This window comes from Bipolaris zeicola (assembly GCF_000523435.1).
Source record: "Bipolaris zeicola 26-R-13 unplaced genomic scaffold scaffold_3, whole genome shotgun sequence".
NCBI classification, from domain to species: domain Eukaryota; kingdom Fungi; phylum Ascomycota; class Dothideomycetes; order Pleosporales; family Pleosporaceae; genus Bipolaris; species Bipolaris zeicola.
In genome coordinates, this window is record NW_006912052.1 from 41,601 (window position 1) to 53,598 (window position 11,998).

At 53.1% G+C, this 11,998-nt stretch overlaps 5 protein-coding genes across 5 annotated transcripts; 2 read left to right on the forward strand and 3 right to left on the reverse strand.

The window, feature by feature from the left end:
- Positions 1-150: 150 nt before the first annotated feature.
- Positions 151-1,490, reverse strand: COCCADRAFT_480 (uncharacterized protein; the record flags this gene model as incomplete). The annotated part of the gene is made up of 3 exons (XM_007708629.1): positions 151-1,062; positions 1,120-1,346; positions 1,409-1,490. The coding sequence occupies 3 exons, from the start codon at positions 1,488-1,490 to the stop codon at positions 151-153; spliced, it is 1,221 nt and encodes a 406-aa protein (XP_007706819.1).
- Positions 1,491-2,020: 530 nt separating this feature from the next.
- COCCADRAFT_21793 (uncharacterized protein) lies at positions 2,021-3,780 on the forward strand (the record flags this gene model as incomplete). Its single annotated transcript, XM_007708651.1, has 3 exons — positions 2,021-2,035; positions 2,084-2,929; positions 2,983-3,780. The coding sequence occupies 3 exons, from the start codon at positions 2,021-2,023 to the stop codon at positions 3,778-3,780; spliced, it is 1,659 nt and encodes a 552-aa protein (XP_007706841.1).
- Positions 3,781-4,476: 696 nt separating this feature from the next.
- On the reverse strand, positions 4,477-6,977 carry COCCADRAFT_21794 (carbohydrate-binding module family 18 protein; the record flags this gene model as incomplete). The annotated part of the gene is made up of 2 exons (XM_007708652.1): positions 4,477-6,772; positions 6,829-6,977. 2 exons carry the CDS (start codon positions 6,975-6,977, stop codon positions 4,477-4,479), a joined length of 2,445 nt encoding a protein of 814 aa, XP_007706842.1.
- A 1,193-nt stretch (positions 6,978-8,170) lies between these two features.
- Positions 8,171-8,362, forward strand: COCCADRAFT_81929 (uncharacterized protein; the record flags this gene model as incomplete). Its single annotated transcript, XM_007708709.1, has 1 exon — positions 8,171-8,362. One exon carries the CDS (start codon positions 8,171-8,173, stop codon positions 8,360-8,362), a length of 192 nt encoding a protein of 63 aa, XP_007706899.1.
- Positions 8,363-10,518: 2,156 nt separating this feature from the next.
- COCCADRAFT_21795 (uncharacterized protein) lies at positions 10,519-11,745 on the reverse strand (the record flags this gene model as incomplete). Its single annotated transcript, XM_007708653.1, has 1 exon — positions 10,519-11,745. One exon carries the CDS (start codon positions 11,743-11,745, stop codon positions 10,519-10,521), a length of 1,227 nt encoding a protein of 408 aa, XP_007706843.1.
- Positions 11,746-11,998: the final 253 nt, after the last annotated feature.

An 11,998-nucleotide genomic window follows, 5' to 3' on the forward strand; every position in this document is an offset into this window, starting at 1 on the left:
TTCCTTCCCTCCTTTCTTTCTTTTTCTTTGGGATAGAGAGAGATCTTGGTTTATGTATAGTGGCTTTTTTTGTAATAATTTTTTTTTGAGAGGTTGGAAATGTTTTAATGATATACACTAGCCTGTAGTTTGGCTGTATTATTGATCTTTTTAACTAGATTGTTCCATGCGGCGCCATAGACCGAGGAAGCCGCCTCCGATGACTTGCTGGCCGGCTTTGGGACGACATACCATGGCCCATTTTTCTTCCTCCTCCTTCTCCTTGTTTAGAGCTGCTTCGAGCTCGCCATCTCTGGCGGCTTGCTCGGTTTCCGAGTCTTGACTTCTATTGCGTGATGGGGCTGAAGTCTGCTCTGCACTTGACTTTTGCAAGGTTGCTCTTGGCTTTACGGCGCGGACATCCCATTCGCGAATTGTCCCTGCACCAAGTTCAACGACTTGTTCGAGTAGATATGGCAGCTTTTGCTCGCGGATTGCTTCGACACACTCGGCAATCTGGGTTATGCTGGGGTTGAAAACGGCGAGTAGACCGTTGACGTGCAAGACAGGAGCTACGTTGGGAAGATGGTGAGTTGGATTAGGAAGGTCGAGAAAGACGTGGCTCAGGAAGGGCTGCTGAGTTTTTCTCGTCGTTCTCTGCTTGGAGATCCATTCGGATACGTCTCCAACGTGAAAGTCGACATTTGCCGCATACATGCCGTGACGAAAGCCTTCGACAATCTTCTTTGCGTGCGCAGAATACTTGGGCGATACATCAAGCGTGTGTAGAATGGCGCGCCGACTTTGTTTCCACGACTCTAGATACGAGTGCTGGAGATCACTCACAGACTCGCCGAGATAGACGGCGTCTTCTGGACCGTCTTCGCTGCCACTATGAGCGGGCGCTCTCGGAATTGGGGGATTTGCGGAATGTATGGCTCGCGAAAGATGGAGGGTCAAGGCTCCATGGCCGGTACCAGCTTCGAGTATTTCAAGCGGCGGATCGGTGTTCAGGCCAGTAGAGGGCCTGTCTACGTTGATGTCGAACAGGGAGACGATGAGGTTTGCATCGGAGGGGTAGATCTAGGCGTATTGGCATTGGAGAAACAGATTGGGACTCTTAGAGTGAGGGGCACACACCGGAGTGACAAGACGGGGTGTAAGCCTGACATATTCGGCCAGTGTAGGATCATGGATGCGGTATGAGGCGCCTTTGCTGGATTGGATTATTTGGCGCGGCTGTCTGCCAATTATGTCGGCATGCTGGACGACGCCCAAATGCGTGCCTGTAGACTTAGAGGCTTGCAGCTTGACAAGACGACCATCGTGGGTATCCTTCTTCTCGCGCAAAAGCACCAGGTCGCCTTCTGCGCAATTGTGAGCGGCGTCGGGTCCGAGTGGCCGGAGGTCTTGCCTTTGAATGTGCGACGCAAGCCAGAGCCGCTTGTAAAGTGGCGAGCAGGCGTTTTCAAGGGAAGATGTTGCAGGAGGTGGAGGGGGGAACGTCGCATGGCTTTGTGCAAAAAGAAAGGCGCAGATGCGGCGCGGAGGTGAGGTCTTCTCCGCAATACCACTACTACCAAGCGAGACATGTATTCAGTGGCGCCCCAGCACGTGTGACTAGGAAGATGCTTGCTTAGCTTTGGTGCATCATACAGAAATGTAGTACATGTATATTTTGGTCTGAGATGCTTGTTCTGCTGGGAATGTTCTACCAAAAGTTATTCGTGTGCGTATCCAGTGCAGGTTTCTGGAATCGCCAGTCTTGCTGGCCCCTGTCATGTCATCGATCATCCCGAGAGTGCATCCCAGCAGCCTGGAGCCAAGCACCGTTGCCCGCATCCCGCTCTCACCCACCAACACATCGCCTCTCTCAACTTGTTCGCCTGCGCATGCGCCCCTCCTTCTATATTTGTGCTTCAACATATCCGAATAAAGGCGCTGTACCATGGATATGAGTCCCACCTGCTGCCAAGCAACCCTCTCATAGACACATCTCTGGCTTCATGACCCTTCACTCGCACCCTCGACGGCCTCCACCATGACGCGCCGAATAGTAGGTACTTCAACACCCCACCACTTGGCTGCCTGCTCACCACCACAGGTCCGCACGGGCATCCAGCTCGTCACCCTCACTATTCTCCTTTCCCTTACAGTCTTCTTCCTTGACAACCGCTACCGAGTCCTCCCCCAGTCCGTCCACAGCCACCTGCCTCTCCACCACGATGGCCTCGTCATCACCGATATTACCGTGCAGACATGCTCGACAATCAACCCACTGTCCAAGTGCATGCTCGACCAAAAGATATGGCACCGCATAGAAAAGGACCTCTACCTCAACAAGGGTTGGGTTGGCAGGGCATATGTACACGTCAAGCGGAAGAGGGAAGAGGAGCTAGGCGCCGACGACAAGGTCATAATCGATGTTCGCACAGGCAAACTCGACCCTTCCATTGGCGAAAAGGCGCAAGCATCTGAAAAATGGGAGTCGAGACCGGCAGGAGTCTGGATCAAGAGATCGCTCAAGCGCCATGCCAGCGACTCCAAAAAGGCTGTAACAGCCGTCGACATCTTGTTTGGCGACGATGCCGTAGAGCCTCGACCTGGTTGGGCCTTGGTCAAGAATGGTCCGCTGCACTTGGACAGCCCCAAGGACAGCGCAGAGCCGCGCCTCACCATACGGCGCGGTCGAGCCGTCAAGCTTGAGAAGCCGATACCAAAGATTAGAAAGGATGGCAAATTCAAGATTATGCAGATATCCGACTTGCATCTCAGCACTGGTCTCGGCAAGTGCAGAGATGAAGAGCCCAAAGGCGCAAATGGCGGACACTGCGATGCTGATCCTAGAACAATCGAGTTTGTCGAGCGGGTGCTCGACGACGAGAAGCCCGACATGGTTGTCTTGTCTGGCGACCAGATTAACGGAGACACAGCCCCAGATGTTCAAAGCGTGAGACAGTCTCCCTGCTATACTCATCATGTACAATACTGACACTACTGCAGGCCATGTTCAAGATTGTGGATCCCCTTGCTGAGCGCAAGATACCCTACGCCGCCATCTTCGGTAACCACGACGATGAAGGCACCCTCTCGCGCCACGCACAAATGGATCTCTACGACTCTCTACCCTATTCCGTCAGCGAACCAGGCACCAACACGATTGATGGCGTCGGCAACTACTTTGTCGAGATTCAAGCGCACAGCAGCAAGCACTCGGCCCTAACCCTATGGTTCCTCGACACGCACTCGTACTCGCCCGACGAAACGCACTACCGAGGCTACGACTGGATCAAGCCCAACCAAATCGAATGGTTCAAAACCACGGCCGAAGGCCTTAAGGAAGCGCACCGCCACTACACGCACAAGCACCTCGACATGGCCTTTATCCACATCCCCCTTCCTGAATACGGCGACCGCGATAATGATCGTGTGGGTAACTGGACCGAACCCATTACCGCCCCCGCCTTCAATACACACTTTAAAGACGCCCTCGTCGAATTCAATATCAAATCCGTGTCGTGCGGCCACGACCACGTAAACGACTACTGCTTCCTCGCCAAGGACCCTACCACCGGCGAACCTCAAATCTGGATGTGCTATGCCGGCGGTAGTGGATTTGGTGGGTATGGCGGCTACAACCATTTCCACCGCCGTCTCCGCGTGTTTGAAATCGATACGAATCAAGCGCGCATTGTGACGTGGAAGAGGCTCGAGTATGGGGACTTGGATAAGAAGCTGGACCTGCAGATTATTGTGGATTCCGGGCGTGTTATGCCGATTCAGGTGGTGAACGAGGAGTGAAGTGGTATATACCATTTGTTATCGTTTTTTTCTCTCTTGTCTTGAGAAAATGGGGGGGGTGATACTAGGGAGAGGGAGGTGTTTTGGGCGTGGATGGGATTATTCATACATGGCTTGATTGCATTTGTGAGAAATGGATTCAAAATGGGACCTTTTTTTTTCTCTTCGTCTCCTCTTGTTGTTTCTCGAGGGGAAAATGTAATGTCTTGTTTATACAATGATGTTCATGTTTGAGATGTTTGGGTTAAGAAGAATGTAAGAGGGATTGAATGAACGGCAAAGGGGTAAGGAGATATCGACTTGTATGTTGCATAATCACCACTCTCAATCATTAACACGGTTTAAAAATCAAAGCACACCAACGATTCAAGTATGTTTATCAAATTTCTTCATTTGTTTCTTCAATCTTCGACATCATTGTCATTGTCATGCTTATGTTGGAGTGAACAATCATGTCTATAATAATTCTGATCTGCGCACTCCCCAAAACGATCACATCTCCTCGGGCGTGCAAAAGAAGAGAGAAGAATAGAAAACGAGGTGAGGGGTGCATACAGGATAATCCTCAAAGCATCCAAGACCAGGTGCAATACGACATTTTGCTCATAGATTTCCATCTCTTTGTCCACCCTCTTTCCTCTCCATTTACAAGGAGTAAAGAACAACACACACCACACCCTCAATTCAGTCATCAACTTATGAGACCTGGACGAACTGACCCATAGCAGGGACACCGTCGACAAGGACGTAGATGACATAAGGACCAGCAGGAGCAACGGCCTTGTTAGGAGGCATGGTGACGGTGATGCTCTGGGCAGTGGCGCCAGCCTTGAAGCCGGTGTTGTCGAGGAAGGCCATGCGGTGACCCATGTGGAGAGAGTGGGTAACGAATCCACCGTAGTAGAGGGTGACCTTGACTTGCTTGGCGTTGGCGGGAGCAGTGAACTTGATGTTGAAGGTCGTGTTGACCTTGAGCTGCTTGCTGGAGATCTGGACGTTGGAAGGACGGGTAGGGTTGCCCTGGAGGTAAGGAGGAGTGTAGATCTCGTTGCGGAACTCGGTGACGTAAGGGTTCTTAGCGTCAGGCGTGAGGATGGGCTGCTCAACGGGGTTGGAGCCGGAGATGAGCAGAGTACCGTCAAGGAGGAGAAGGGCAACACTGTGGTAGAGACGAGCAATGGTGGACTTGGGACCGGTGGTGAAGCGCTTGCCCTTGGGCTGGTTGGGGTCGTAGAGAAGGACCTCAAGAGCGGGATCGCGAGCAACACCGAAACCTTGAGCACCCTCCTGAGCACCGTTGACCCAGACGACGGTACCGTCGGGAAGAAGAGTACCTTCAACCATACCACGGCCCTCGGGCATAGAGTCCATCTCCCACTGTGGGTCGGCATCAAGAGGCCTGATGCGACCACAGGAAGCGTCACCAGGAGCAGTAATGTCTTGGTAAGGACCACCACCGCAGATGATGATATCAGCGTTCCAGTTGTTGGCGCTGGACAGAGGAAGCATGACGGATCCACCAGTGTTGGGGTAGGTGCGGTAGGTACCGGGGAGGTCGGGCATCATGCGGACAACGGTGCCAGTCTCGACCTTGAAGATCTCAGCAGACTTGGAGACGGCGACGAAAACGTTGCCGTCCTTCAACAAGTGCATGAAGGGGTACATGTAGTAGGGCTGGTTCTTGCTGAGAATCTCCATGTTGTAGCTCTTGCCACGAGGAGTACCGTCGGCGTTGAGGATCTCGTAGGTAGGGTTGTTGTTCTCGGGCTTGCTGGGGTCGAGACCGTTCTTGGAGCCAGATGCGACGAAGATGGAGTCATCGGGCATGATCTGGACGGAGGCGTACCAGCGGGGAGTGTCGAGAAGCTGACCAGGCTCGACCCAGGCCTTTCCGTTCTTGGAAGCATCAGTGGAGGAGCGCTCGAGGTAACGGATACCCTTGAAACCATCGCCAACAGTAGGGTCAATGAAGTCAAGAGGAGCGTTTCCACCGAGGGAGACGAAGCGACCGTCAGCAAGGAAGATACCACCAGAGCAGAAGGCATTGGTCTTGTAGGCAAGGGGAACCAACTCGCCGGTGACGGGGTCCCACTCGGAGGAGTAGGCGTACTGGCCGTTGGGAAGCTTGAGCTCAGTGTAGTTCTCGACCTTGTCAAGGAAGACAACACGGCCGTTGGGCATGAGACCAGCGTGCATAGCGGGAACACCGGATCGGCCCTTGAGGGCGATGCTTCCGGGCTTAGCAGCAACAGGCGCCGGGCTGGCACCAGGGGCGGGGACAGTAGGAGCCTGGTTGCAAGGACCGCTCTGGCAACCTTCACCACAGTGAGAGGTTGTGTTACCACAGTAGCCGTACATGCTGCAGCAGCTGCCCTGGGCCCAGCTTCCGCAAACAGTGTTGCCGAACTTGGCACCGCAGCTTCCATCAGTAGTGGGGATTCCATTGGGGTTGCTGGGGGTGGTTGGCTTTCCCATTACAGGCTCACCAGAAGTGGTGGTCGAGGGAGGGCGGGTAGCGGTGGCGGCAGTAGGCTTAGGATCGTTCTGAGGAGTGCCGTCCTTGCAACCGTTCTGGCAGCCATTGGCCTTGAGGCAGTGACCGTCGGTGCTACCGCAGTATCCGTACTCAGAGCAGCAGCCACCGTAAGCGCCCTTGGCATCGCAGGTAGCGCCGCCAAAGTCCTTTCCACAGCGGCCATCGTCCCTGACGGCAGAGTTGGCAGGGGTGGCAGCAGTAGAGGCCTTGGGGGCGTTGTCGCAACCAGATTGGCAGCCCGTTGAGCAGTGGGCTGCGGTGTTGCCACACCAGCCGTACTCGGAGCAGCAGGTGCCTGTGTAGACTGTGCTGTTGGGGTCGCAGAGCAAGTTGCCGTTTTGAGGACCGCACTTGCCATCCTGGGAGTACTTGTTGTTTTGCCTCTTTTCAGGGGCGAAAAGCAAAGTAGAGCGGGATGCAACCTTGGAGTAGGGACTGGCATCATCTGGAATACAACTGCATGTCGTTAGATGGGAAGTCGATGGAATGAGTGAATGTATGGACAAACTCACGTGTTGTTCTGTAGGCAGTGCTGGCCAGTCAAACACTTAGGGAAGGCGGCGGGGTCAGTGTAGTTGCAGGTGGGTTGGACCCAGAAGAAGTTGATGTTGGCCGAGGCCGCGCCAACGAGCAGGCCAAGGCCGTAAACCGAAGACCTCATGGTTGTGACTAGGCTAGAAGAGCGCGTGTAAGCCAATGCATCATCGAATAATTAGGTGGCCATGGAGACAGATGGCCAATGCAGAAAACATTGAGTCGCAGGCAGTGCATGAGGGGCCGTGCTGCAGTGGTTCGGGACGGATAGAGCAGTGGTCATGTGTGTATGTGATCAGAAGACATGCAATCTTCAAGACACATGACTTGTTTAGAAGGCAACACACAAATGCCCGATGATACCAAACATGTGCATGTGCCGTAAATCCGGGGAGGACAGGCAACGAACGTGTTTCGTGTAATGGGGAGGAGAGAAAAGAAAGCACTTACATCGAAGCAGTCCAGAAGAATTAATAATAATAATTATTATGGGTATATGGTACCGGGACTGGTAGGATACACGGGTAGGACGCTGGAAACGAGTGACAGCTGTCCTGGGGGGAACGAATGTGGTTGACAAACGAAGGACGAGGTGGAGGGGATTGTAGGCGGGCAAGCGTGGGCTCAAGTAGCTGTGGAGGAAACGGGATATACGAGGCCAGGTGAGCTAGGTTTAGTCATGGGCTCGGCCGCGAGTGAGCCCCGGTCGGGCAACGACAGACAGGACGGGCCATCTGGAGGCGCGGGCCAATGACGGTATGGATGCAAGGTTGCCGTGCAGCCTTAAGGGGCCCGCGTCGTGGTTGGATCATGGCGGGGGGTGGGCGTGTGGGTTTTCTATTTCTGGGCGCAGGGATTGGCTGTCGACGCCCACCGCAACGGAAAGCGGCAGCTGCTGCGCCGGCCAGACGACGCTCCTGTGGGGGAAGGGTAAGCAGCTTGTCCCTTTTGATTGCATTTGAGGTGACATGTCTATATCGAACCCCGACTGCGGTATTACAACAATAGCAATGCTTACTTACTTACTTGCTCCTTCGACGGGCGGGCGAGGCTGGCTGCTCGGCTGCAACGGCGGTGCGCTGTAACCAAGCCGGTCGGCTGCACTCAAGCCTTTCGCTTCCTAGCTAAGCTTCGCCCGCATGCAAAATGCAACTGCAGAAATTGCGCCTTGGGCCAATCACAGCAGCTTCCTCGCCACTGCCCCTTCCCCTTCAGGCCTAGCGCCTCCAGCCTTACCCCTGACCAGAAACCTGCGAGCAACTCCAAGCCCTCCAAGCCTTTGTACTACGTCCTGTTCGCATTGTCACTCACGTAACAGTAATGCCGTTGGCTTCGGCGCCGACATCCACTATCCTGGACCAAGGCAAACAGTACCTGCAATTTGGCCATGCGCTGTCCTGTTGTGTGTGTGTGTGTGTGTGTGCTGTCCTGCTGCGCTGTCCCAACCCTTCACCTCCGCCAATTGCCGGATTCCAGCATGAACCACGACAATACCTCCGACTAGTGGCCTAAGCGGATCAAAATACAATAGTCTGCTGCCGCATATCCTACCTATACTCTGTAAGCTTAGTGACATGCGCCGCCTTCACCCGCCGGGCGATCGCGTCAGCACTATGATGCAAAGCCGGGCAGCCTCACGAGTTGGATCAGATGAAACTTCGTACCTGGGAAATTGGCCTTGGGCCCGCAAATTCCAACATGCAAACAATACACGCCTTGCCAAGTCCGGCCGCCTGCCAGCCCCACAGCTGTTTGAGCTGTCCAGCCCTTTAGTTATTTCCATCCATGCTCCCAAAGACACATGGAAATTTGGCCGATGCCCCAGAATGCCCGAGGAGATGCTTCGGTGACGCTTCCATCGCGCCCTGCAGCTCCCCTCCCTGTCCTTGTTTGCCTTGGTTCGTGCTTTCACCCACTTCCTGTCTAGGTAGTCGCCTGATACCCGCCTGACAAAATAGTCTTGCTCCTCTTTCTCTCCTGTCTTGTAGGCACATGCTAAACAACTACACTACACTACACTACACTACACACACACTTGCCCCGTGCCCCCCTTCACTTACCCTACCAAACTCTAGCAGCCACCCAGCCTAAATACTATCGGCCCGCCGCCGACCACCCGTCCACCAAAATGCCCGCTTACGCCAGCCCTTTTTTAAACCACCTTAAAGCACTTTAGGCGTCTGACATCCGCCCGCGCGTCCCCCGTATAAGCACTCTTCCTTCAAGCCACGCCCGACCCGTCCTCGCTATCCTACCTCTTTCTGGCCCAGCCACCACCAAACAGCCAACCGATTGCGCCTTCCCTCCCTTCCCCCGCGAAAAAAAAAGCTTGTTCGCGTGGCCTGGCTTGCGCCACACCAAACAATCGAATCAAACCCAATCCAGACACAAAACATTAACAAAACAATAACTCTTATGATCTAAAAAGCGTCGTGCATGCCCGCCTATCATCATGAATTCCCCGTTTCTTTGGGGGGGGCTCGTTTACTTACTTAGTATCGAAATTCGGAATAATACGAGAAACTAAATTATTTTCCCACCCAGGTGGGTCTACTTTTACCTCCTTCTTCTTCTTCTCCTCTTTACCGGTTCCGCGTGTCGACCGTGTGTTCTCCGTCGCACTCCTACTCTTTTCGGCTTTGCGCGGCACCTTTTTTTCTTCTTCTTCTTCTTCTTCTTCTTATCGCTTGCTGCGTTCGCTTAGCGGGGAGAAGGGAGGGAAGGGGCGGGTTGTAGATCCCTCCCTTGTATGCGGTGTTTTTTTATATAGTAAATATTGATCTTGTGATGTTGATGGGGGTGAGTTTGGCTTTTGCCCCCTTGTGTATACAAAATGCGCACATTGATGATGGTGGGCACATCCCGCTGTAACCTTTCAGTGACGATCGTATTCTTTTCTGTCGACATGATATGCACAAACAAGTGAATGGATTTTTTGCCCTGACTCCTTTTTCCTATCGTATTCACCAACACGAGTCGGGCTTGTGTTCGCCCTTTCTCTTTGCAGCGTGCACAGAGTTCGGCGAGGCGGTAAACTCTAAAGACGCTCGAGATTGGGGCGAGGGGAACGTTGCATACTATAGTAAAGTTCAGGGGTGGGGGATATTACCTATCGAACACCCGTGCTTTTTCTACACCGTCAAAGGCAAATGATAATCCACGCGTCCCTCCCTTTCGTCTTGCTGAACACCTGGGGGTTACCTTGTTTGGCACTTTTAATCACATGATATCTCGTACTAAAACATCCCCCTGTTATTTGTAGCCCCCCATCCCCTCCCGCTTAATAGTTAAGAAGTATGTATATGTAATAACATCGACAATAATAAAGTAATAATAGTAATACAGGTTCCGAAACCAACCCCCAAGCCTGGGGTTAAGAGAAAAAAAAAAGAACACTTCTCTACTCCCTTCCAACACACCCCACTACACAATGAGGGTATATATCCAAGAAAGAGTATTCCCATCCCATCGTGTATCTCAGAAACGCCCATGACATAGGAAAAATAAAAGTAGCCCAAACCCCCCCCCCTACCCAGGACAAAGGGAAAGAAAGAAAAAAGCCCGAAGAACGGTAAAAGTAATCGTGTAACAAAAGAAGAAGAAGAAGAAGAAGAAGGTGAAAGAAAAAAGAGAAAGAGAGACAGAAAGATAAGAAGAAAAGAGTCTCATCACTCAGCAGTACCACATCCACAACTCAACGCCCTCACAAACCCACTCGGCTTCTTCACCTTGTTATCGCGACTCGGTTCAACAAGCCGCTCAACACGCACACTCATACCACCCACAGACTCAACCCGACTCTGTTCCACGCGCTCGTCTCTACTCTTGCGCGCCATCGTCATCTTCTCCCGCGTCTCCTCGCCAGAGCTGTCGTATTGATCCATACTGGCTTTAGCGCCGCTGCCGCCACCACTACCACCGGCCCCGCCACCATTGCGGCTCCTTATCTTGCGGCGTCCCATCCACGACGATAGGCCCGGTCGCTCTTCTTCTTCGCCCTGTTCTTCTTCCTCGTCGCTGTCCCAGTCGTCCCATGCGCTCGTCGTGTTTTGCAGCGGGTACCCGAACCGATGCAGACTTGCTGGTGGCGTCGTCGTGGTTGACACTGTTTGGTAGAGCGTGCTGAATTCAGAGGGTGTGCCGCTGTCATTGCGTGCATGCGGATAGCGAGGCTTGGGTAGCATGGTTACGTTGGCTAGACTCGACCGCCGCGTCGAGTTCAGCGAGTGCGCGGTGCCTGGTGGGGATGTAGGTGTCATCGGAGGTGAGTTGGCCTGCGAGCGCGGCGTATGTGTTGATGGTGTGATTTGCAGTTGGAGACTTGGCTGCGTAGGTTCGCTGGGTGATTTCTTTCTGCGGCCTACGGATCCTGGCTGTGTTGACGAGGTGCGTGTCGAGGCGTCGGTCAGGTGTGCTGGTAGTGGACAGAATGATGCGCGCTTGGGTGAGGCATATGTTGGTGTGATGATTTCCTCTCTTAAAGAAATCTGGCAAAGGCCTGAAACCGCCATGTTGTGTTCAGAAGCACCCAGCGGTGTTGTAATCTCTTCATTACCAGGTGAAATCACGGTGCGTTTGAAGCAACCTTCGCACATACCAGAGGCGTATATGATGGGACGCCCGCAAAATTTACAACCAGATGTTGTAGTAGATGGAATCGTAGTTTGCGCCCGCTTAAACCTAAAATCAAAACTTGTTCGTGAAGTTGAGCAGTCGTCTCGTTCATGCGTTTCATGCATCAGTTCGTCTCTTTCTTTCGCCTTCTCAACAGCTAGTCTTTCATAGCCGTCCCATAACTCGGCTGTCTTGGATGGTGAACAGGGTGACCGAGGGCTCTCAGGGGCCGACGCTGCTCCTGGTGTAGGTGGGGACTGCTGTGGCGCATCCTTTGCCATTACTGAGGGGTCCATTTCCTGTGGTATAATCAGGCACGAGAGAGAGGCAAGGTGATGGTAGATAGTAGGGCGAGAGGGATAGGCGGGAACCTATCAGTGCAGAAGATCCTTAACAAGAGACTCGGTTCTGAGCACAAGAAATGGTTGCACATGTTCAATGTGCCGGAGCCAAGAGGTGAGACACTTTGTTTATCAAGTATAATGGTCCCACCAAAACAAGCCACAATACCAACCAATCCCGGAGATTGGGTTC